The 26354-nt window shown below is 43.5% G+C and overlaps 1 protein-coding gene across 3 annotated transcripts in view; it reads right to left on the bottom strand.

Annotated features, from left to right (window-relative positions):
- LOC106563513 (transmembrane protein 164) overlaps nt 1-26354 on the bottom strand; it is a 48028-nt gene extending 21674 nt beyond the window's left edge. The window contains exons 1-2 of one of the 3 annotated variants that reach the window (XR_006757678.2): nt 25046-26354; nt 2047-2096 (exon numbers count right to left, since the gene is read on the bottom strand). Coding sequence is in view for 2 of the 3 variants with exons in the window: in XM_014129166.3 (XP_013984641.1) it covers nt 2047-2096; nt 25046-25408 (413 nt within the window). In the remaining variant the exon portion in view is untranslated. Of the gene's footprint in view, nt 1-2046; nt 2097-8679; nt 10745-25045 lie in introns of those variants that run through there. The other 2 variants (XM_014129166.3, XM_014129168.3) reach the window with 2 other exon arrangements.

The raw sequence follows: 26354 nt of genomic DNA, 5'->3' as shown, positions 1-26354 counted from the left end.
AAAAAATGGCCTATAAAGCCAACAAATAAAAACATTGCAGCCTACAGGTAGAAAATATCCTGATAAAAATAAATATCCTAGGAATCACATTGGAACATTGCATCAACTATTAACTTTGGTCCAGCCCGAAGCATGCTAGCAAATTTGCAACATTGTATAAAATATTTTGGGCCCTTTCCTGCACCAATGAGCTCGGGACAGACACAGCTGTAGGCTATTTGCGCAAGGGATAAGAAGTAATCAGGTAGGCCTATTTTATGATGTTTCCACTGGATCAGAGCATGATATTTTTCCCTTTCACGCTGAATGGTTATGGAAAGGGAGACAGCTGGAAAGATTTTTCAAATACATTGAGGAACTATTGTCATTCTCAAAGGATGTAAAAACAGACTGTTTGCTTGCTGTTTGAGGTGAAGAAAACATTACTATGAGAAGTTCCACAGCTCATTAGTGGTGGTGCGTTAAGCCAATCAGAAATACTATCAGATCCCCAAATGGGCACATTTATATGCCTACATTTGCACGCTGACACGGTCGCCAGGTGTACGATGTTTCCTCCGACTTATTGGTGCGGCTGGCTTCCTGGTTAAGTGGGCATTGTGTCAAGAAGCAGTGTGGCTTGGTTGGGTCAAGTTTCGGATGACGCACGGCTTTTGACCGTCGCCTCTCCCGAGTCCGTACGGGAGTTGCAGCGATGAGATAAGACTAACTACGAACTGGATACCAAGAAATTGGGAAGAAAAAGGGCAAAAAAAAAATTGGGGAAAAAAAGAGGGACTCCCAAGTATACAGACTACTTACTGTACACTGTCTGACTTCAGTCTTGTTGTGCCATGGGTGTCCATTGTTTCTGGAGCTGTGTTGTATTATAGCAGCTTTTTTTCAACATGAGCTTCAATAATGATAGTACAGTAATTCAAAAACACAAGTGGACTAACAAAAATACTTGTGGGATGTTGGCAATATTACACACCTCGGCTGTGATTATGAAATGTCCTGAGAAGGAACCTCAGCCTGACCGCCCGATGACGGAACTAAATTTGCATGTCATGCTCTGGTGTGGTGAAATGTGCACAGTGGTCATATATCAACAGCATAGTCAACTGTTGCTTGTGACATTCTAAAACCACAATGTTCTTTTCACTTTTGTGGCATTGCAGTAGTCCTAAAAAGGTTAGAAAAACAAGGAAAATTCAGACAAGTGGGGACATTTTGCCAGTCCCCATAAGGAAAATGGCTATTTTAGGGTTAGGGGCTAGGTAAAATAGGCTTTTGAAGGGGAATAAATGTTTTGGTCCCCACAAGGATAGTAAAACGTGTGTGTAAGTAATGTACTATGTAGGCACCTGAGCTGAGCCATAGGGGAGACTAGGCATCTACCACCCCACTGTCAGATTAGGGGGGGGCAGTGTTGCCTGTTTTTTGTCTACCCCACCTTGGTTCTGAAATTACCATCCCCCACCAATTAACTTGTAATTTTAGCATATTATGTTTTTGAGCTAGTAATTTATCCATATTTATTGTTTACAAATGAAGTGGGCATTAACAGTTTTGTGGAACCATGAAGCCAGTGTCCAGTCAGTCTCAATGGATCTCCCTCCTCATCTCTCGAGTGTAGCCCAATGCAGGCAACCAGCTAGAGCAACTTCACAAGGAAGAGAACCGATTCAACAGATTGTGGTAAAACCCTCAGAATTCCCCTCAGCTTCACATATTGTACATGCAGTTCCTGGTTAAGTTCAGTGTCCTACTGTGTTGGGACTCAGTCATAAGATGAGCACTAAGGTGTTGACAGGGTGATGGTCTATTTTAAGAAGAACTTTGACAGTCAGTTGAAGTAATGCCTGGGAAACTCCACAGTCACTGGCTAGTCTGCGTCCTCACATAGCTAACTCAGCATGACACCTTAATACATGGTGTGGTCAGGAGGATAGAATGGGTGGGTACTTGGGTGAGGGTGGTTGGATACATATTTGAGGGTGGTGACTTGTTGAGGTGGGGTTGGGATTTCATGGCAGTGAGAGTGTGTAGAATGGAGGTACTCACCTAAAGAGGACCATGGCTGTTTTACATGGTGGACAGGCCAGCAAGAAGATCTGTGGAAAAATATGAAAGAACACTGATAAAAATAAATATGCTACTGATATATTCAACTCCAAGTCGGGTCCTTTATGGATACTGGGTAGGCCGTGGTGCTACACGAGATACTGGGTAGGCCGTGGTGCTACACGAGATACTGGGTAGGCCGTGGTGCTTCCTTGAGAGTTGTTGTAAAAGCTGCATCGTAAAAAGGTCATAGAATGTACATAGGTTTTTAGTGACACCCAACACCAACAGGTTATATAAATCAGACTGACCACCAATATTATACTGAACAAAAATAAATGCAACATGCAACAATTTCAAAGATTGTACTGAGTTAAGGAAATCAGTCAATTGAAATAAATAAATTAGGCCCTAAATCTAGGGATTTCACATGACTGGACAGGGGTGCAGCCATGGGTGGGCCTTGGGCATAGGCCCACCCACTTGGCAGCCAGGCCCACCTACTGGGGAGCCAGGCCCAGCCAATCAGAATGAGTTTTTCTGTACAAAAAAGCTTTATTACAAAACACAGGCTGTACCTGTTTTAGGTTACATTACATTACATTTAAGTCATTTAGCAGACGCTCTTATCCAGAGCGACTTACAAATTGGTGCATTCACCTTATGATATCCAGTGGAACAACCACTTTACAATAGTGCATCTAAATCTTTTAAGGGGAGGGGGGGGGGGGTTAGAAGGATTACTTTATCCTATCCTAGGTATTCCTTAAAGAGGTGGGGTTTCAGGTGTCTCCGGAAGGTGGTGATTGACTCCGCTGTCCTGGCGTCGTGAGGGAGCTTGTTCCACCATTGGGGTGCCAGAGCAGCGAACAGTTTTGACTGGGCTGAGCGGGAACTGTGCTTCCTCAGAGGTAGGGGGGCGAGCAGGCCAGAGGTGGATGAACGCAGTGCCCTTGTTTGGGTGTAGGGCCTGATCAGAGCCTGAAGGTATGGAGGTGCCGTTCCCTTCACAGCTCCGTAGGCAATCACCATGGTCTTGTAGCGGATGCGAGCTTCAACTGGAAGCCAGTGGAGAGAGCGGAGGAGCGGGGTGACGTGAGAGAACTTGGGAAGGTTGAACACCAGACGGGCTGCGGCGTTCTGGATGAGTTGTAGGGGTTTAATGGCACAGGCAGGGAGCCCAGCCAACAGTGAGTTGCAGTAATCCAGACGGGAGATGACAAGTGCCTGGATTAGGACCTGCGCCGCTTCCTGTGTGAGGCAGGGTCGTACTCTGCGAATGTTGTAGAGCATGAACCTACAGGATCGGGTCACCGCATTGATGTTAGTGGAGAACGACAGGGTGTTGTCCAGGATCACGCCAAGGTTCTTAGCACTCTGGGAGGAGGACACAAGGGAGTTGTCAACCGTGATGGCGAGATCATGGAACGGGCAGTCCTTCCCCGGGAGGAAGAGCAGCTCCGTCTTGCCGAGGTTCAGCTTGAGCTGGTGATCCGTCATCCACACTGATATGTCTGACAGACATGCAGAGATGCGATTCGCCGCCTGGTTATCAGAAGGGGGAAATGAGAAGATTAATTGTGTGTCGTCTGCATAGCAATGATAGGAGAGACCATGTGAGGATATGACAGAGCCAAGTGACTTGGTGTATAGCGAGAATAGGAGAGGGCCTAGAACAGAGCCCTGGGGGACACCAGTGGTGAGAGCGCATGGTGCGGAGACAGATTCTCGCCACGCCACCTGGTAGGAGCGACCTGTCAGGTAGGACGCAATCCAAGCGTGGGCCGCGCCGGAGATGCCCAACTCGGAGAGGGTGGAGAGGAGGATCTGATGGTTCACAGTATCAAAGGCAGCAGATAGGTCTAGAAGGATGAGAGCAGAGGAGAGAGAGTTAGCTTTAGCAGTGCGGAGAGCCTCCGTGACACAGAGAAGAGCAGTCTCAGTTGAATGCCCAGTCTTGAAACCTGACTGATTAGGATCAAGAAGGTCATTCTGAGAGAGATAGCAGGAGAGCTGGCCAAGGACGGCACGTTCAAGAGTTTTGGAGAGAAAAGAAAGAAGGGATACTGGTCTGTAGTTGTTGACATCGGAGGGATCGAGTGTAGGTTTTTTCAGATGGGGTGCAACTCTCGCTCTCTTGAAGACGGAAGGGACGTAGCCAGCGGTCAAGGATGAGTTGATGAGCGAGGTGAGGAAGGGGAGAAGGTCTCCGGAAATGGTCTGGAGAAGAGAGGAGGGGATAGGGTCAAGTGGGCAGGTTGTTGGGCGGCCGGCCGTCACAAGACGCGAGATTTCATCTGGAGAGAGAGGGGAGAAAGAGGTCAAAGCACAGGGTAGGGCAGTGTGAGCAGGACCAGTGGTGTCGTTTGACTTAGCAAACGAGGATCGGATATCGTCAACCTTCTTTTCAAAATGGTTGACGAAGTCATCCGCAGAGAGGGAGGAGGGGGGGGGGGGGAGGGGGAGGAGGATTCAGGAGGGAGGAGAAGGTAGCAAAGAGCTTCCTAGGGTTAGAGGCAGATGCTTGGAATTTAGAGTGGTAGAAAGTGGCTTTAGCAGCAGAGACAGAAGAGGAGAATGTAGAGAGGAGTGAGTGAAAGGATGCCAGGTCCGCAGGGAGGCGAGTTTTCCTCCATTTCCGCTCGGCTGCCCGGAGCCCTGTTCTGTGAGCTCGTAGTGAGTCGTCGAGCCACGGAGCAGGAGGGAAGGACCGAGCCGGCCTGGAGGATAGGGGACAGAGAAAATCAAAGGATACAGAAAGGGAGGAGAGGAGGGTTGAGGAGGCAGAATCAGGAGATAGGTTGGAGAAGGTTTGAGCAGAGGGAAGAGATGATAGGATGGAAGAGGAGAGAGTAGCGGGAGAGAGAGAGCGAAGGTTGGGACGGCGCAATACCATCCGAGTAGGGGCAGAGTGAGAAGTGTTGGATGAGAGCAAGAGGGAAAAGGATACAAGGTAGTGGTCGGAGATTTGGAGGGGAGTTGCAATGAGATTAGTGGAAGAACAGCATCTAGTAAAGATGACGTCAAGCGTATTGCCTGCCTTGTGAGTAGGGGGGGAAGGTGAGAGGGTGAGGTCAAAAGAGGAGAGGAGTGGAAAGAAGGAGGCAGAGAGGAATGAGTCAAAGGTAGACGTGGGGAGGTTAAAGTCACCCAGAACTGTGAGAGGTGAGCCACCCTCAGGAAAGGAACTTATCAAGGCGTCAAGCTCATTGATGAACTCTCCAAGGGAACCTGGAGGGCGATAAATGATAAGGATGTTAAGCTTGAAAGGGCTGGTAACTGTGACAGCATGGAATTCAAATGAGGAGATAGACAGATGGGTCAGGGGAGAAAGAGAGAATGTCCACTTGGGAGAGATGAGGATTCCAGTGCCACCACCCCGCTGGCTCGATGCTCTAGGGGTATGCGAGAACACGTGGGCAGACGAAGAGAGAGCAGTAGGAGTAGCAGTATTATCTGTGGTAATCCATGTTTCCGTCAGCGCCAGGAAGTCTAGGGACTGGAGGGTAGCATAGGCTGAGATGAACTCAGCCTTGTTGGCTGCAGACCGGCAATTCCAGAGGCTGCCGGAGACCTGGAACTCCACGTAAGTCGTGCGCGCTGGGACCACCAGGTTAGAGTGGCAGCGGCCACGCGGTGTGAAGCGTTTGTATGGCCTGTGCAGAGAGGAGAGAACAGGGATAGACAGACACATAGTTGACAAGCTACAGAAGTGTTGTTTCTTGTATTATTGTCTCGTGTCTTTAGAGAACTGTTACACTTTGATATCCTTTTTCTTCTGTCCTGATTTTCTCTTTCTTTTCTTCTGTTAACTAGATATTCTTTGTTGTTCTTCGTTAGCTAGCTAGCTTCTTCCAAAAGAGTGGGTACAGTTATAACAGTTGCCAAGTAGGCTACTGAGGCTATTTGATCATAATGTAAGCCTATCAGAGTGGCCTACCATAAAAAACAAAATGCATCCCATAATATTTTTACATGGAAAAAGCTGTGCTGTCATTCTGCCTACATTAGCAGCCAATGTGTGGTGTTCAATGTAGACTTTTGGAAAAAATATGCAGAGCTTGACATTAACCTGTTTATCCACTTGTCATTCAGATAAGGAGGTGACAAAAAAAAATTGTTGTTTGATACAAGAAACCACTTTACAAAATAAAGTATTATTCCCATACCATTATTACAGAGAATCAGACAAATTATTCTACCCTGTGCGTATTGGCTACTTATTTAAGCCCGTCTCAAAATACAACGCTGCTAGAAATGCACACATTTTGTGCTGTTGTAGGAAGCAACCACTCCCCCATTGTTGACTAGAAAGGTGTTATAACTGGGCTAATAACTCACTAACACAAACTATGAACAAATGTGCACACGTGGCTACATGCAGCTATCGCTTGATCTCAACAAGTACATCTACTCGTGACCACTCATGCTGTAAACACAGACCAGTTCAAAGTGAATGGTCAGATCCATATATGGCAATGGTATATTTGTATATAGGAATACTGCAACTGATTAGTTATGCCGCACCGGTCTGTAGAGTACGGGCTGAGTCGTCCCTGTCAATGCAGTCGACTCCTACTCTGATGCGTTCTGCAAGAAAATCTCTTGCATAGTTAGTTAGTTTTGTTGTGTTGCATTGAAAGTGGCTAATATTGGCAATTCCCACAGTAGAGGGAAACATTGATAGTGTTAAAAAGGGGAAAACTAGAAAGTTGAGTGAAGTTCAAATCTCGTGCTTATCTACGCAGGCTGATATTTATTCTGTGCGGCAGTCCTGCGTGCCCGCGCACACACGCAGCTTAGAGGGCACATTGCTCCTCAGCACCCTCCCAATTGCATGCTCCCTCAACTTGAGACATCTGTGGCATTGTGATGTGACAAAACTGCACATTTTTAAAAAGTGGCCTTTTATTGTTCCCAGCACAAGGTGCATTTGTTTAATGATCATGCTGTTTAATCAGCTTCTTCTTGTCAGGTGGATGGATTATCTTGGAAAAGGAGAAATTCTCACTAACAGGGATGTAAACACATTTGGGCACACAATTTGGGAGAAATAAGCTTTTTGTGCATATTGAACATTTGTGATTTTTATTTTAACTCATGAAACATGGGAACACGTTACATGTTGCATTTATATTTTTGTTCAGTATATTTAACTCCTTATTTTTGGCACTAAACAGTCTCCATATGTACTTCCATTCACTTTTTCAACTGATACCGGGGGACCTTCAGAACGAGTCTTGTGAGGCCTGTGGTCATCCTAGAGCAAAACATGTTCGTGACAGTTTCACCTTTGCACATAGGGGTCATATTAGTGTGCAGCCAAACTGTTTGGACGCTACAGACAGAAGTTGGCAGATCGGCTGTTCCGACTTCAGTCCAAAGATGCTTGTGGGGGTCGTAGAGCAATCACAATAGTTTGTAGGCCAAACCGTTCGGACACGACATAGGATTTTGTGAAAAGGGATGTCTCATGGCCTTTCACCGCAGCTGCAGAAGTGCGACATAGGCCGATGTGATGGATTGAGACGTATCCAATGCAAACAAAAAACATCTCTAGCTTAAACTGACTGATTTTTATGGGGATATTTTTTTTTACTAATTAGATTTCAGCGGGGGCTGACATCGACCTTAGGGGTTTAGTTAAAACACCTGGATTTCTGAGTAATCTCTCAAATTATTAGGACATGTAAACACCTTAAAAGGAAAATTCCTTCAAGGTCCATTGCTGATATTGTCCCAAAATGTCATATGATTTCAAAAGCAGGATTATATGATGCAAAATGCATCATACTGGCTGTATTTTTAAAGTTATACATCTTAAACTTGATTGCTGACATGCAACATTTTTTGGGACTATACCCTTGTCTAATAATTTGTCAATTAGTCAGGGAAGTTGTTAAAAGATAACTACACATCAGTTCCAGCAGTGTGGTTCCAGCAGTGTGGTTCCAGCAGTGTGGTTCCAGCAGTGTGGTTCCAGCAGTGTGGTTCCAGCAGTGTGGTTCCAGCAGTGTGGTTCCAGCAGTGTGGTTCCAGCAGTGTGGTTCCAGCAGTGTGGTTCCAGCAGTGTGGTTCCAGCAGTGTGGTTCCAGCAGTGTGGTTCCAGCAGTGTGGTTCCAGCAGTGTGGTTCCAGCAGTGTGGTTCCAGCAGTGTGGTTCCAGCAGTGTGGTTCCAGCAGTGTGATCTGCACACATACTTGCACAAGCAGCTCAAGCGGGAGGGAAGTGAGTTCGGAAAAACTGAAAGCATGCATTCTCACATACAAACGTCTCCAAAAACAACATGGTCGCTGTGATAATGTTTATTTTGATTGCCGATTTTCTACATTTATCAAAGTAGTCTGATTTCAGATGTGTCCATGTAAACAGGATTATGAGGAAAATCTTTCTTCTTGCAAAGCAGGTACACGTTTTAAACGATTTATATTAAATCTGAGTATTCACAATAATCATATTATTGTGTGCATGTAAACGTACCGAACAATGGATAAAGTGAACACTTACAACCTTCTCAACTGTCATTTACTGCATAAGCTACTAACCTAAAGCAGATGCACTCTAAATTATTTTAAAATGGCAGAAGCTCTGAATGATGGAGCCGAAAGGAAATTAGTATAAATATTTTATTACCATCAAACCCCTGCAACTTATCCAGAATGCCACAGCCCGCCTGGTGTTCAACCTTCAAGTTTTCCCATGTCACACCGCTCCTCCACACACTCCATTGGCTCTCAGTCAAAGCTCGCATCCACTACAAGACCATGGTACTTGCCTACGGAGCAGCAAGAGGAACTGCCCCTCCCTACCTTCAGGCTATGTTCAAATCATACAACCGGACTACTCCGGGCAGCTCCCACTCAGCACAGTCAAAGCTCTTCTCTGTCCTGGCACCCCAATGGTGGAACCAGTAAACTAACTCGCACTTGACTCTTCCCACCGTACTAGCGCTGACTTTGCTGATAGCTACTTTGAGGAAACATGTACTTACTATGACTGAGATGTTGCTGTCCCACTTAGCTATCTAAAGGGATTCTTTGGGATTTTGGCAATTATCTACTTTCCCAGTCTGATGACTGCACTAACTGTAAGTCCCTCTGGATAAGAGCGTCTGCAACATGACTAAACTGTAAAATTACCAGTTTGCAAATATTTGTTCATTGCACTTGTGTGAGCATTCCTTCGTATTAGTGAGTACTGTGCTAGACTGCTAGTAGTGTTCTGTTTTGGTGGACATTTTCTCAGCCAGATGTGACATTCTGATTATCTTGGTCTGTCAAGGACAGAGCTAGACCCCTGCCTGAACCCTGTGCTCCCATGCTGCTCGCTGCTCTTCCCCTCAAGAAGAATAGGCCGCTTCACACACTCACTCATTCTTCTCCAGCCACAGAGCTGCCTGCCTGCCCGCCCACCAGAGACTCTGCTTGGGTTTTGTAAATGTCTTAACAGAAAACAGGAACAAGCATGTCTTGATGTAAATTAGGGTGTTGTCATACAAATTTGCAGATTTAAACAGAGTTTTTGGCCAATGCATGTAAAGACTGGTGCATGCTTATTTTCATGTCGACGCAGGTAGCCTAATTGAATATGCAGCACCAAGAGAAGGAACCATTCCGGAGGCCCCATGCTAATCCCTGCTGGGTGGGCTGTGATACTACAGCAGTGTTTCCCAGGACCGAGGTGGGCAGGCAGGGAGCTTCGTTTTTTGACCTAGCACTATTAAGTGGATTCAAATAATCAAAGCTTGATGAGTTAGTTATTTGAATCCACTGTGTAGTGCTAGGGCAAAAACCTACATTTCCATCGAGTGTGGGCCCCAGGAACAAGTTTCCCTGTACTAGAGCACTATAGCATTCTACTCTTAGCTTGACTGGGCTATGGCATGCTGAGCCATGTTGCCATCTACTTAGTTGTTGTTCAGTGCAGTAGACCCTTATGGAAACCATAGGTGGACCATCCCCCCCAAAGACCAATTAAAGAAGCATTCGTTCTCAGGATAATTCATCTCCAGAGAATGGTTCAGTTCCCATTCAATCGAACATCCTGAGACATATACCTCTGGAATTCTCTTTCCAGGGACATCATCTTGAGTTCTATCTAATGAGATAATGACAGGGCAAAGCATTCACTGTGTGTGCATGCTGTGCTTTTGTTCCAGCGAGATGACACAGTGGTGAGTAACAATGGGAAGCCCCCTGCAGAACAGCCTCAATTTGTCAGGGCATGGACTCTACAAGATGTCGAAAGCGTTCCACAGGGATGCTGGCCCATATTGACTCCAATGCTTTCCAAAGTTCTGTCAAGTTGGCTGGATGTCCTTTGGGTGGTGGACCATTCTTGATACACATAGGAAACCCAGCAGTGTTGCAGTTCTTGACACAAACCGGTGTGCCTGGCACCTACCACCATACCCCATTCAAAGGCACTTACATTTGTTGTCTTGCTCATTCACCCTCTGAAATGGCACACATACACAATCCATGTTTCAATTGTCTCAGCTTAAAAATCATACTTTAACCAGTCTCCTCCCTTTCATCTACACTGATTGAGGTAGATTTAACAAGTGACATCAATAAGGGATAATAGAATTCACTTGCTCAGTCTATGTCATGGAAAGAGAAGTGATCAACTGACCCCAAGGTATCCCCGTTTGATATTACCCACAGCCTTGGAGAGCTGACCCCATTTAGTAGACTGGTCGATAAGCTGTTGGTCGACCGAGATTTCTTTAGTCGAGTAGTAGCGAAAAGAAATATAGACATACAGTACCAGTCAAAAGTTTGGACACACCTACTCATTCAAGGGTTTTTCTTTATTTTACTATTTTCTATATTGTAGAATAGTGAAGACATCAATACTATGAAATAACACATATGGAATCATGTATTATCCAACAAAAAAAGAGTTAAACAAATCAAAATATATTTTAGATTCTTCAAAGTAGTCACCCTTTGCCTTGATGACAGCTTTGCACACTCTTGGCATTCTCTCAACCAGCTTCACCTGGAATGCTTTTCCAACTGTCTTGAAGGAGTTCCCACATATGCGGTCCAACTCGGGGAGGCAGGTAGCCTAGAGTTTAGAGCGTTGGGCCAGTAACCGAAAGGTTGCTAGATCAAATCCCAGAGCTGACAAGGTAAAAATCTGTCATTCTGCCCCTGAACAAGGCAGTTAACCCACCGTTCCTAGGCCTTCATTATAAATAAGAATTTGTTCATAACTGACTTGCCTAGTTAAATAAAAGGTCAATTAAAAAAGAAAGATCATCCCAAACCATCTCAAATTGGGTTGAGGTCGGGGGATTGTGGAGGCCAAGTCATCAGATGCAGCAATTCACTCTCCTTCTTGGTCAAATAGCGTGTTGGTAGTGTGTTGGGTCATTGTCCTGTTGAAAAACAAATGATAGCGCAAACCAGATGGGATGGCATATCGCTGCAGAACGCTGTGGTAGCCATGCTGGTTAAGTGTGCCTTGAATTCTAAATAAATCACTGACAGTGTCAACAGCAAAGCACCCCCACACCACCTCCTCCATGCTTCACGGTAGGAACCACACGTGCAGAGATCACCTACTCTGCATCTCAAAGACACGGTAGTCGGAACCAAAAATCTCAGTTGGACTCATCAGACCAAAAGGACAGATTTTCACCAGTCTAGTGTTAATTGCTTGTGTTTCTTGGCCCAAGCAATTCTCTTCTTATTGGTGTCCTTTTGTAGTGGTTTATTTGCAGCAATTTGACCATGAAGGCCTGATTCACGCAGTCTCCTCTGAACAGTTGATGTTCAGATGTGTCTGTTACTTGAACTCTGTGAAGCATTTATTTGGGCAGCAATTTCTGAGGCTGGTAACTCTAATGTACTTATCCTCTGCAGCAGGGGTAACTCTGGGTCTTCCTTTCCTGTGGCGGTCCTCATGAGAGCCAGTTGCATCATAGCGCTTGATGGATTTTGCGACTGAACTTGAAACGTTCAATGTTCCAACAAGCTTTAACAGTATCACATCAGAATTAGACGAAGTTGTTCCAAATTGAAATGTTTAAGTTTAGACATTAACTCTGAAATCGTGATCTTTATCTCCTATCGTATTGCACCAGTTGACGACAGGTATTTACTTAAAAAGTAGCTAAAAAAATATATATTAAAATTAGTGATGCACAGATATTTCATTTTTTGGCTGATACCGATATCCAATATTTTCCTTGCCCCCCCAAAAAACGATACCTGTAACCGATATAATTTTTTTTGCGGCCTTTTAAGCATTCTAATACAATTAAATAGTGAACACACACACACACACACACACACACACACACACACACACACACACACACACACACACACACACACACACACACACACAGCGGTCTAAGGCACTGCATCTCAGTGCAAGAGGTTTCCCTACAGTCCCTGGTTCAAATCCAGGCTGTATCACATCCGAACGTGATTGGGAGTCCCATAGGGCAGCGCACAATTGCCCCAGCGTCATCCGGGTTTGGCCGGGATAGGCCGTCATTGTAAATAAGAATTTGTTTTGCTAAATAAAAAGGTTACGCACGCACACACACACGCGAAAAGGTTATTTTGTTGGCATTTAGCTGTCCCCATTGCCAGTAAAACATAACCAAACCCATTTCTTTCACTTACTTGCTGTGCTGTTTCACTGTTCATTTGTTTCATTCTCAACCAGAATTTCTCATACAATGGAACGCCGTTTGGGTCTTTGCGTGTCAAATAAGCTTGTTGACCAATCATGACCTGAATATGACTGCACGTCACATAATTTTACGCATTCATACATTTTTTACGTATTTTTACGTATCCGTATGTTTTACGGGATTCGGGGATTCGTTTTTGCAACCTTCTGGTTACTAGTCCAACGCTCTAACCACCTGCCTTACATTGCACTCCACGAGGAGCCTGCATGGCAGGCTGACTACCTGTTACGCGAGGGCAGCAAGAAGCCAAAGTAAGTTGCTAGTTAGCATTAAACTCATCTTATAAAAAACTATCAATCTTAACATAATCACTAGTTAACTACACATGGTTGATGATATTACTAGTTTATCAAACGTGTCCTGCGTTGCATATAATCGATGCGGTGCCTGTTAATTTCTCATCGAATCACAGCCTACTTTGCCAAACGGGTGATGATTTAACAAGCGCATTTGTGAGAAAAAAATAAAAATAATCACTGTCGTTGCACCAATGTGTACCCAACCATAAACATCAATGCCTTTCTTTAAAATCAATACACAAGTATATTTTTAAACCTGCATATTTAGTTAATATTACCTGCTAACATGAAATTGTGTCACTGCTCTTGCGTTCATTGCCTGGCTCGTTGCGAACTAATTGGCCAGAATGTTACGTAATTATTACATACCATTGAAGGTTGTGCAATGTAACAGGACTATTTAGACTTAGGGATGCCACCCATTACATAAAATACGGACCGGTTCCGTATTTCACTGAAAGAAAAAATGTTTTGTTTTCGAGATGATAGTTTCCGGATTCAACCATATTAATGACCTAAGGCTCGGATTTCTGTGTGTTTATTATATTATAATTAAGTCTATGATTTGATAGAGCAGTCTGACTGAGCGGTGGTAGGCACCAGCAGGCTCGTAAGCATTCATTCAAACAACACTTTCGTGCGTTTTTCCAGCAGCTCTTCGCAATGCATTGCGCTGTTTATGTCATTGGTGCAATGACAGTGCACCGTTCGTGGCCGGTGTGTGCTTGTTTGCAGACTTTTTGTACAACTATGACAGTGATACTGATAGTAGTGGTGGCGCTTGGCTTGCACGTGCAAATTCAGAACACACAACATTCTATAACAGAACTGTTATTTGACGTGTCAAATTAAAAGCTTATTTAGCGCTTCAAATAGTGTTATGACTCGTCAAATAGTGTTATTTGACGTGCATCTTCTTTGACACGCAGACCCAAACGGCGTTCCATAGTATGTCATGAAGCTAATAGCTATTACTGTGTAATTCTGGTAGGGCAACATGTGTACCGGTGCTCGACCAGTCAGCGAAAGCCAACATCACCCACGACAGAGAACCGTTGATTGCCAAGGTCAATGAATACCATTATCTTGGCGTGAATGGATTTTGCCTTTGAGTTGTCTCGCTGAAATTTTCTTACTCTTACAAATGACTGCTCGACTTGACTGCTCGAACCACACAGCAGATATTGTGGGCTAGGTTAGGAATGCTGTGTTGTATGTGTAGCGCAACATTTTACGTGGCGTCATTATGTCATGTACCTACATTATAAAAAGGTATGCACGTCAGCTTTGACATCGGTTTTGCACATCGGTGTTAAACTAGACACCGGGCCGATACCGATGTTGTCATTTTTAGCTATTGTCGGCCGATTCCGATATGTTCACCGATATATTGTGCATCCCTAATTCAAATATATTAAAAAACTTCAAAGAAATTCTTTCAACGGTATTGGAAAACCATTGTGGCTTTTACCAAAATACTCCGCTATACCGGCCAAGCGCAGTTGTCGTTGTTGCATCTATTCTATAGCAGAGATTCTCAACTGGTGGGTCTCGACCCCGCAGGAGATTTTGAATGGGTCGTGGGTGTCGGAGGATTTAAAAAAAAAAATAATAGCGGGGAGGGGGGATACTCCTGTTTGAACTTAAACAACTAAAACCAGGAAGTGTAGAAATGATAAAGAACCTAAAAATGTTATAATTAAACCTGAACTATTTTTCTTCAATCACAGCAAAGCTTTTTAGCAGATTTGGTTGATTTTGTGATCCCAGCTCATCTTTGTCCACAGACTGACCAGACACGAGACATATGCTAATGAGGGGCGACAGCGCAGTCCTGTAACTCTAAACCCCCTGGTTAACATTGACCAGTATACAAAGAGTTTCCAGAATAGTAAACGGTAAGTGGAATTGGCAGTGAAAGGCATCCCCCAGTAGTCTCTAGGAGCCGGGCAGAACTATGACTACTCCTTATTTACCAGACAAATATTGGTCTAGTGCAAACAAGCCAGATAAGTCAAACAGCTGGCAGCCTGTGAAAAGGTGCTTCATATACAGTCATCAGAGTGACTGATTGCATAGATATACCTGTTGGTCATTGATACATGCAGAATTATACAAATGTAAAAGATTAGGCTGCACTCACTTTGCTTGATGTAAATGCTTATTTAAAAAAAATTAAAAAATGTAACACTGGAGGAACAGTGCCCTGCAAAAGTATTCACCCCATTGCCGTTTTTCCTATTTTGTTGCATTACAACCTGTAATTTAAATTGATTTTTATTTGGATTTCGTGTAATGGACATACACAAAAGTCAAAATTGGTCAAGTGAAAAAAAAGAACTAGTTTCAAAAAATTCTCAAAAATACAAAAAACTGAAAAGTGGTGGGTGCATATGTATTCACCCCCTTTGCTATGAAGCCCCTAAATAAGATCTGGTGCATCCAATTACCTTCAGAAGTCACATAATTTGTTAAATAAAGTCCACCTGTGTGCAATCTAAGTGTCACATGATCTCAGGTGTGTGTGATATATATATCACACACACCTGTTCTGAAAGGCCCTAGAGTCTGCAACACCACTAAGCAAGCGGCACCATGAAGACCAAGGAGCTCTCCAAACAGGTCAGGGACAAAGTTATGGAGAAGTACAGATCAGGGTTGTGCTATAAAAAAATCTGAAACTTTGAACATCCCACGGAGCACCATTAAATCCATTATTAAAAAAATTGAAAGAATATGGTACCAGAGCAAACCTGCCAAGAGGGCCACCCACCAAAACTCACAGACCAGCTAAGGAAGGCATCAACCAGAGAGGCAACAAAAAGACCAAAGATAACCCTGAAGGAGCTGCAAAGCTCCACAGCGGAGATTGGAGTGTCTGTCCATAGGACCACTTTACGCCATATACTCCACAGAGCTGGGCTTTACGGAAGAGTGGCCAGAAAAATTGCTTAAAGAAAAAAATAAGCAAACACGTTTGATGTTCACCAAAAGGCAGGTGGGAGACTCCCCATATATGGAAGAAGGTAATCTGGTCAGATGAGAGTAAAATTTAGCTTTTTGGCCATCAAGGAAAATGCTATGTCTGGCGTAAACCCAACACCTCTCATCACCACGAGAACACCATCCCACAGTGAAGCATGGTGGTGGCAGCATCATGCTGTGGGGATGTTTTTCCATCGGCAGGGACTGGGAAACTGGTCAGAATTGAAGGAATGATGGATGGCTTTAAATACAGGGAAATTCGAGGGGAAACGGTTTCAGTCTTCCAGAGATTTGAGACTGGGACGGAGGTTCACCTTCCAGCAGGACAATGACCCTAAGCATACTGCTAAAGCAACACTCAAGTGGTTTAAGGGGAAACATTTAAATCTCTTGGGATGGCCTAGTCAAAGCCCAGACCTCAATCCAATTGAAAATCTGTGGTATAACTTAACTTAAAGATTGCTGTACACCAGTGGAACCCATCCAACTTTTGACTTGGGGGGTGAATAGTTATGCACGCTCAAGTTCAGCTTTTTTGTCTTATTTCTTGTTTGTTTCTTCAAAACCCCCAAAAATCCATTTTAATTCCACGTTTAAGGCAACAAAACAGGAAAAATGTCAAAGGGGTAAATACTTTTGCAAGGCACTGTACATAGCCTGTGTGTGTGTGTGTGAATATATATATATATATATATATATATATATATATATATATATATATATATATATATATATATATATATATATATATATATATATATATATATTGCTCAAAAAATAAAGGGAACACTTAAACAACACATCCTAGATCTGAATGAAAGAAATAATCTTATTAAATACTTTTTTTCTTTACATAGTTGAATGTGCTAACAACAAAATCACAAAAATAATCAATGGAAATCCAATTTATCAACCCATGGAGGTCTGGATTTGGAGTCACACTCAAAATTAAAGTGGAAAACCACACTACAGGCTGATCCAACTTTGATGTAATGTCCTTAAAACAAGTCAAAATGAAGCTCAGTAGTGTGTGTGGCCTCCACATGCCTGTATGACCTCCCTACAACGCCTGGGCATGCTCCTGATGAGGTGGCGGATGGTCTCCTGAGGGATCTCCTCCCAGACCTGGACTAAAGCATCCGCCAACTCCTGGACAGTCTGTGGTGCAACTTGGCGTTGGTGGATGGAGCGAGACATGATGTCCAGATGTGCTCAATTGGATTCAGGTCTGGGGAACGGGCGGGCCAGTCCATAGCATCAATGCCTTCCTCTTGCAGGAACTACTGACACACTCCAGCCACATGAGGTCTAGCATTGTCTTGCATTAGGAGGAACCCAGGGCCAACCGCACCAGCATATGGTCTCACAAGGGGTCTGAGGATCTCATCTCGGTACCTAATGGCAGTCAGGCTACCTCTGGCGAGCACATGGAGGGCTGTGCGGCCCCCCAAAGAAATGCCACCCCACACCATGACTGACCCACCGCCAAACCGGTCATGCTGGAGGATGTTGCAGGCAGCAGAACGTTCTCCACGGCGTCTCCAGACTCTGTCACGTCTGTCACGTGCTCAGTGTGAACCTGCTTTCATCTGTGAAGAGCACAGGGCGCCAGTGGCGAATTTGCCAATCTTGGTGTTCTCTGGCAAATGCCAAACGTCCTGCACGGTGTTGGACTGTAAGCACAACCCCCACCTGTGGACGTCGGGCCCTCATACCACCCTCATGGAGTCTGTTTCTGACCGTTTGAGCAGACACATGCACATTTGTGGCCTGCTAGAGGTAATTTTGCAGGGCTCTGGCAGTGCTTCTCCTGCTCCTCCTTGCACAAAGGCGGAGGTAGCGGTCCTGCTGCTGGGTTGTTGCCCTCCTACGGCCTCCTCCACGTCTCCTGATGTACTGGCCTGTCTCCTGGTAGCGCCTCCATGCTCTGGACACTACGCTGACAGACACAGCAAACCTTCGTGCCACAGCTCGCATTGATGTGCCATCCTGGATGAGCTGCACTACCTGAGCCAGTGTATGTATGTATGTATGTATGTATGTATGTATGTATGTATGTATGTATGTATGTATATATATATATATATATATATATATATATATATATTGCTCAAAAAAATAAAGGGAACACTTAAACAACACAATGTAACTCCAAGTCAATCACACTTCTGTGAAATCAAACTGTCCACTTAGGAAGCAACACTGATTGACAATAAATTTCACATGCTGTTGTGCAAATGGAATAGACAACAGTTGGAAATTATAGGCAATTAGCAAGACACCCCCAATAAAGGAGTGGTTCTGCAGGTGGGGACCACAGACCACTTCTCAGTTCCTATGCTTCCTGGCTGATGTTTTGGTCACTTTTGAATGCTGGCAGTGCTTTCACTCTAGTGGTAGCATGAGACGGAGTCTACAACCCACACAAGTGGCTCAGGTAGTGCAGCTCATCCAGGATGGCACATCAATGCGAGCTATGGCAAGAAGGTTTGCTGTGCCTGTCAGCGTAGTGTCCAGAGCATGGAGGCGCTACCAGGAGACAGGCCAGTACATCAGGAGACGTGGAGGAGGCCGTAGGAGGGCAACAACCCAGCAGCAGGACCGCTACCTCCGCCTTTGTGCAAGTCAGAAGTTTACATACACTCAATTAGTATTTGGTAGCATTGCCTTTAAATAGTTTAACTTGGGTCAAACGTTTCTGGTAGCCTTCCACAAGCTTCCCACAATAAGTTGGGTGAATTTTGGCCCATTCCTCCTGACAGAGCTGGTGTAACTGAGTCAGGTTTGTAGGTCTCCTTGCTCGCCCATGCTTTTTCAGTTCTGCCCACAAATGTTCTATAGGACTGAGGTCAGGGCTTAAGTCCTCAAGCCATTTTGCCACAACTTTGGAAGTATGCTTGGGATTATTGTCCATTTGGAAGACCCATTTGCGACCAAGCTTTAACTTCCTGACTGATGTCTTGAGATGTTGCTTCAATATATCCACATAATTTTCCTGCCTCATGATGCCATCTATTTTGTGAAGTGCAACAGTCCCTCCTGCAGCAAGCACCCTCACAACATGATGCTGCCACCCCCGTGCTTCACGGTTGGGATGGTGTTCTTCGGCTTGCAAGCCTCCCCCTTTTTCCTCCAAACATAACGATGGTCATTATGGCCAAACAGTTCTATTTTTGTTTCATCAGACCAGAGGACATTTCTCCAAAAAGTACGATCTTTGTCCCCATGTGCAGTTGCAAACGGTAGTCTGTCTTTTTTATGGCGGTTTTGGAGCAGTGGCTTCTTTCTTGCTGAGCGCCTCTCAGGTTATGTCGATATAGGACTCGTTTTACTGTGGATATAGATACTTTTGTACCCGTTTCCTCCAGCATCTTCACAAGGTCCTTTGCTGTTGTTCTGGGATTGATTTGCACTTTTCGCACCAAAGTGCGTTCATCTCTAGGAGACAGAACGCGTCTCCTTCCTGAGCGGTATGACACCGTGGTCCCATGGTGTTTATACTTGCATACTATTGTTTGTACATATGAATGTGGTACCTTCAGGCATTTGGAAATTGCACCCAAGGATGAACCAGACTTGTGGAGGTCTACAATTGTTTTTCTGAGGTCTTGGCTGATTTCTTTTGATTTTCCCATGATGTCAAGCAAAGAGGCACTGAGTTTGAAGGTAGGCCTTGAAATACATCCACAAGTACACCTCCAATTGACTCAAATGATGTCAATTAGCCCATCAGAAGCTTCTAAAGCCATGACATTTTCTGGAATTTTCCAAGCTGTTTAAATGCACAGTCAACTTAGTGTATGTTAACTTTTGACCCACTGGAATTGTGATACAGTGAATTATAAGTGAAATGATCTGTCTGTAAACAATTGTTGGAAAAATTACTTGTGTCAAGCACAAAGTAGATGTCCTAACCGACTTGCCAAAACTATAGTTTGTTAACAAGAAATTTGTGTAGTGGTTGAAAAACGAGTTAATGACTCCAACCTAAGTGTATGTAAACTTCTGACTTCAACTGTGTGTGTGCACACATACATACATACATACATATATACATATACATACATACATACATACATGTATGTAAGTATAGTCGGGAAGTATTCAGACCCCTTGACTTTTTCCACATTCTGTTACGTTAGCCTTATTCTAAAATGGATTTAATAAAAACTCATCCAATCTACACACAATACCCCATAATGACAAAGTGAAAACAGGTTTTTAGAAATGTTAGCAAATTTATGAAAAAATTTAAATAAGGTGGAAATTGAGCTCAGGTGCATCCTATTTCCATTGATCATCCTTGAGGTGTTTGTAAACTTGATTGGACATGATTTGGAAAGGCACACATCTGTCTATTCAAAAGGTCCCACAGTTGACAGTTCATGTCAGAGCATAAACCAAGCCATGAGGTCGAAGGAATTGTCCGTAGAGCTCCGAGACATGATTGTGTCAAGGCACAGATCTGGGGAAGGGTACAAATAATTCTGCAGCATTGAAGGTCCCCAAGAACACAGTGGCCTCTAATCTTAAAACTGTACAAAACTTTGAAAGTTTCTTCAAGTGCAGATGCAAAAACCATCAAGCGATGACACATTAAGGAAGAAGAAATTCCACAAATGGACTTTTAAGAAGGCACACCTGTTAATTGAAATGCATTCCAGGTGACTACCTCATGAAGCTGGTTGAGGGAATGCCAAGAGTCTGCAAAGCTGTCAAGGCAAAAGGTGGCTACTTTGAAAAATCTAAAATATATTTTGATTTGTTTAACACTTTATTGGTTACTACATGTTGTTATTTCATACTTTTGATGTCTTCAATATTATTCTTCATTGTAGAAAATAGCAAAAATAAAGAAAAACCCTGGAATGAGTAAGTGTGTCCAAACTTGACTGGTACTGTATATGGATGATTTCTAAAGCCAGGCACATTCACCAGTTAGGGCTGTAATCAATTGCCTAATTTAGTTGAGGTTTCCTCTCTCACTTTTCTTAGACAATTAAGGCAAGGACTGTTCTCTCGTCTCCTAACTCTGCTGCTGCCCCCGCCCCATTGTTCTCAACACCAATATGCTTGTAAACTTTGCTATTATGCATATAGCAACATGGTCAAGGAAAAGGCACCAATTCAACAGCGCACGTATGCGTTTCAGAACCGCGGACATCGACCACTGTCCAACGCAGGATAAAGCGCATGCTAAAAAATATAATTATAATCATATATAATTTAAATATTATTATATAAATACAATAACCATATACAATTTCAACAGCACGTCTTAGACTGATGGACTGTCATCCCAACAGCCTCCACAATGGATCAGTCCACTCACAGGCACGAATCAGACAGGTGTCTTGTACACCATGATTTTTTTACATTTTCGCTGCTGCTCGAATAAAGAAATCTTGGTCGATGAACAGCTTATCGACCAAACAAATCAACCAGTCGACTAAATGGGGTCAGCCCAAGCAACAAGTTCTAACCACTCTTTCCGTTTACACGTTGGATAGCCTTGGGCTTCAGAGCCCAATAAAACAGACTTTCTTGATGACTGCGTATTGTAATCATAACATGCCCTTTTTCTGATCAATGATCTGAAACTGATGACATTGCCCTTTACATGATTCAACATGATCCTCTCACAGTTAATTTGAGTGGGATAAGATCAGACAACTATAGTGCACCGCAGCACACCACTTTGGGAAGAGGGGGATACTCATGCACAACAGATGAGCCCCCACCTCCTCAACACCCTCTGTGTTGAGTGCTCTCCAAATGTTGGCTCAGTAGACACGCTCACTGCCCACACCTCATGTTCAGACTGAGGCTGACTGAACAACAAACCCGTCATTGTGTACTAGGTGGGCAGCTAGTCAAGATACATTCCCCCTACCTGCCAGCGTTTCTCTCCATTCCTTTCCTTCACCATGTGTTTCTCTCTTGTCCCCTCCTCGCCATCAGGACTCCCTTAGTTGAAGCTACAACATGATAACTCAAGGAACAGGGAGAGGCTAGTGAATTGGTTTCCCATGTCAGATTGTGCATGCAGCTTTCACTGGTTAAGGAATGTTTCATCCTAATAAAATACATTACTTTGACTTCAATTTCCCCCATCACTAATGCTTTCATAAGTGATATGATCTTTCTGGATGCCACTGCAAGTAAAGGCAGGTTCCGTAGCCACATGAAAGATGTTCCTGAAATCAGTACACAATAAGATGTAGAGTAAAAACACAAGGTAGAAAGTGAACCTATTGGACACGATGGTAAACCTACACAGAACGGTTTTACAGAGAGGCAGATACCATGCTTACCTAAGTGATAATGCCCGAGAAGCCGGTGTTTGGAGGATATATTGGCACAGGCCGGCTTCTGGGGCATTATCACTTGTATACAACAGGTTCCTAACATATTAAAATAATGTTTGACATATTTTCATTAAAAACGTTATTTAAATTTATTCATACCATTTCATCCTTCCACAAGATATAGTCCCGACACAAATCTAGGGTTTCTACCCAAGCCGGCTGGCCGTTCATTCTATTGGTTCGGTTGCTAGAGACGCGACCCAGTCGTTCAGTCTTTTTGTTCTGTATCTATGGACGCGACCCAGTCGTTCGTTCTAAATGTTCCATTGCCATCCCTTGCTTGCTGGCTAGCCAACTACGGCTAACTTACAGTCACGTCAAAAAATGCAGGCAAAAAAAAAAAAAAAGTAACAGCTTTTGCAAATGCAGCTTTCTAGTGACATTTATTTGGATACAACCATAACAATGAGCTAATGAGGCGCGATTTTGCCTGGCATAGAAAATGTGCTCATTCGTCAGGACACTTGTTCAGAGGAGCTAGCCAACAACACAGCTAAGACAATCACTTCAAACTGAAGCTGGAAAGACTAAACTACAGTAGCTGCACTTCATTTCGTTTGGCCTTTTTTTAAATGACATTTCATTGTATATATCCATAAAATGATGCCAGCTGATTCATTCATGATTTCGACTCACTGAGAAACACTGCCTGCCTGTCTGTCTCGTCCCGACTCATTCATTACTATGGGACAGCTGGAGATCGAATTTGAATATTGAATCAATGTTCCAAATGTCAGAGACAGACTAAGGTTTACACAAATCTTCGCTGTTGAAAACAAAATGTTAGTCTAAAAGAAATATGAGATGATCTCTACTATAAAAAGCATCTAGACATTAAGTTTATAAATTGCCTGGCTGGGCTGATGAGACAGTGGATTGCGCAGTCAGATAGAACAGAGTAAATAGGCATTTTAACATCATAGATTTAGCCAGTGGTAATTTGTGGATTAGACAAGGCTGGAATACGGTATTAACCAATCAGCATTCAGGATTAAAACCACCCGTTGTGTAAATAGTGCATAATGTGCTGGAACAGGGAGAGACAATCTTTGTATACTGAACAAAAACAAAATGTGCAACAATTTAAAAGAGTTTACTGAGTTACAGTTCATATAAGGAAATCTGTCAATTTAAATAAATTCATTAGGCCCTAGTCTGTGGATTTCACATGACTAGGAATACAGATATGCATCTGTTGGTCACAGATACCTTTCAAGGTAGGGGTGTGGATCAGAAAACCAGTCAGTATCTGGTGTGACCATCATTTTCCTGACGCAGCTCGACACATCTCCTTTGCATAGAGTTGATCAGGCTGTTGATTGTGGCCGGTGGATCGTTGTCCCACTCCTCTTCATTGGCTGTGCAAAGTTGCTAGATATTGGCGGGAACTGGAACATGCTTTCGTACGCGTCTAGGACATTTTCAGTTTCTAGGAAGTGTTTACAGATCCTTGAGACATGGCGCCGTGCATCATCATGCTGAAACATGAGGTGATTGCAGCAGATGAATGGCACAACAATGTGCCTCAGGATCTTGTCACAGTATCTCTGCGCATTCAAATTGCCATCGATAAAATGTAATTGTGTTCGTTGTCTGTAGCCCCTACCATAACCCCAACATGAGGCACTCCATTCACATCAGCAAGCCGGTCGCCCACACAATGCCATACATGTGGTCTGTGGTTGTGAGGCCAGTTGGACATACTGCCAAATTCTCTGGTGGAAATTACTGCAGTCAGCGTGCAAATTGCATGCGCCCTCAAAACTTGAGACATCTGTGGCATTGTCTTGTGTGACAATATTGCACATTTTAGAGTTGCCTGTTATTTCCCCAGCACTGTGTAATGATCATGCTGTTTAATCAGCTTCTTGATATTCCACACCTGTCAGGTGGATGGATTATCTTGGTAACGGAGAAATGCTCACTAACAGGGATGTAAACAAATTTGTGCACAAAATTTGACCGAAATAAGCTTGTTGTGTATGCATCTAAAATGTCTAGGATCTTTAACTTCAGCTCATAAAACATGCGACCAACACTTGACATGTTGTGCTTATATTTTTGTTCAGTGTACATTGGGTAGGTCTACTCTACACTGAAATGCTCAATGCACATTCAACACTAAAACAATTTGTAGGCCCATCTCAAGTTCACACTTAATTTGAGATATGAGTTCCCAAAAGACAAAAGTAACTTTAACGAGCAATCAGCAGTTGAAACAATAGCAAAGCCCCCGTTTCGGTAAACAGCTGAGGGATAGGGCTGGAGAAATGTAACCACTCAAATTTAAAGACAGCGCTATGGATGAAGAAGGACTGACCATCCATGATATAAAAACTATAGTTTTAACCATGTTTGGAGGCGATGGTGTTTGTTTACAAACATTGGAGAAAAACAAGGGTATAGTTTAGGTTCTGCTGGGTTACAACAGTTATACTTAGCTCATGAGTCATTTAGAAGTTACATTCTTCAAGAATCAAATGGGTACATATCATCCATGTATAAATGCAAAAATGTATGCATGAAACAGCAAATTGCCCCTTTAAAAATACGTTTAAACCCTGTGTGAATAACACCATGCATGTTTGCAAAAAGTGGTTGTTGCTAGTATTCCCAGCCTTTTGCAATCTTACCTGCAGCATGGTCACAATATGACAAGGATTCAGTAGGTATATCACTGTCTTTTTGGCGAATTTGAATCCAACCTCTACTCCGAACGTCATACACAAAGCAACCAGCAACAGGTTCTTGCCCAAACTGTCCTCTTTTATCCTTGGACCATCTTTCGCGATCTCTTTGAGTTCTTTAGAAATGTTGATTTTTCTCAGTGCGACGACAACTTCCACGATGGAAATCAGAACCATGATAAAACTCTCGCCGATACGTTGTTGGGGTGCAAGAAAGGCGGCACATTCTGGGCCCCCGTTGCCTTCAAACTTTGGGTCCACGCCTCCATACAACCAGTCTAAAAGACTGTAAATGTTATATCTAGACATATTCCTCTTCTCGTTTTGGAAAAGGTAAGAACAAGACGGAAATAAAAGATAGTACACTGACTTCTTGTCGAAACATGAACTGCAGTGATCTCTATAAAGAACGCAGAAATGTACACCACAGCTGCCACCGCCTCCTTTCCTTGACAGGTAGACGTAGTACTAGTAGAAATTCAGCTAGCTAGCCTGCGTGGACTGTAACTCGGCGGCCGCCAGTGCGAGACCAAATTGCAGTGTGGGAGTAGCTAGTTAACTATACCCGCTTCTCAATAATATGGAAACCAGGTCATTCAGATAAGAAAACAATCATAGCTGGTTAGCTATAACATTAACTATAAATACGGAGCAACATTAAAGCTATGGTTGTACCCCCGTGTGCATACAAGTAACACCCATAACAACCACGTGATTAGCTACCGGCATGTCGACCAAGTCACCTATTTGCAGTGGCATTTTAGGCGTTTAGGTATTATTTAGTTGCGAGAAATTAAGTTAGCTAGCTGGCAGCAGCATCCAAAGACATGGCTACGAGTAGGATAAATAGTAGCAAATTCTCAACAGTCCAGTTGTAGTTCTTATGTTGCTATATCTCATCAAGAGAGGCCATCGTTGGTCCCCAGTTGCACTATTTAATCCAACCATTTATCACAAACCAGCAGAATTGCGAAGATTTAACATCATTCGATCAAGCACGAGACTGTGAAGGTAGCTTACTAACTGGTTACATTACAACTGATATGCGAGTCCACGTGCGTTGTAACACACGGTTCTTGCTGCCTACAACGCCTTTTTCTTTCAGATATTTTGTATTCAAGAATATAGTATAGCTTTGTTCACCAAACCAGTTTAGCTCTATCCATCAAGTTCCTTGTAACCCATTTAAATGTTCGTCTCTACACACTAGGAACATTAATTCCAAGGGGATAGTTGCGTTTAAACCCCGCCTCTT

This window comes from Salmo salar, chromosome 11 (genome assembly GCF_965601325.2).
Source record: "Salmo salar chromosome 11, fSalSal1, whole genome shotgun sequence".
NCBI lineage: Eukaryota > Metazoa > Chordata > Actinopteri > Salmoniformes > Salmonidae > Salmo > Salmo salar.
Note: the sequence above shows the minus strand (reverse complement) of the source record. Positions and strands in the feature narration are given on the sequence as shown.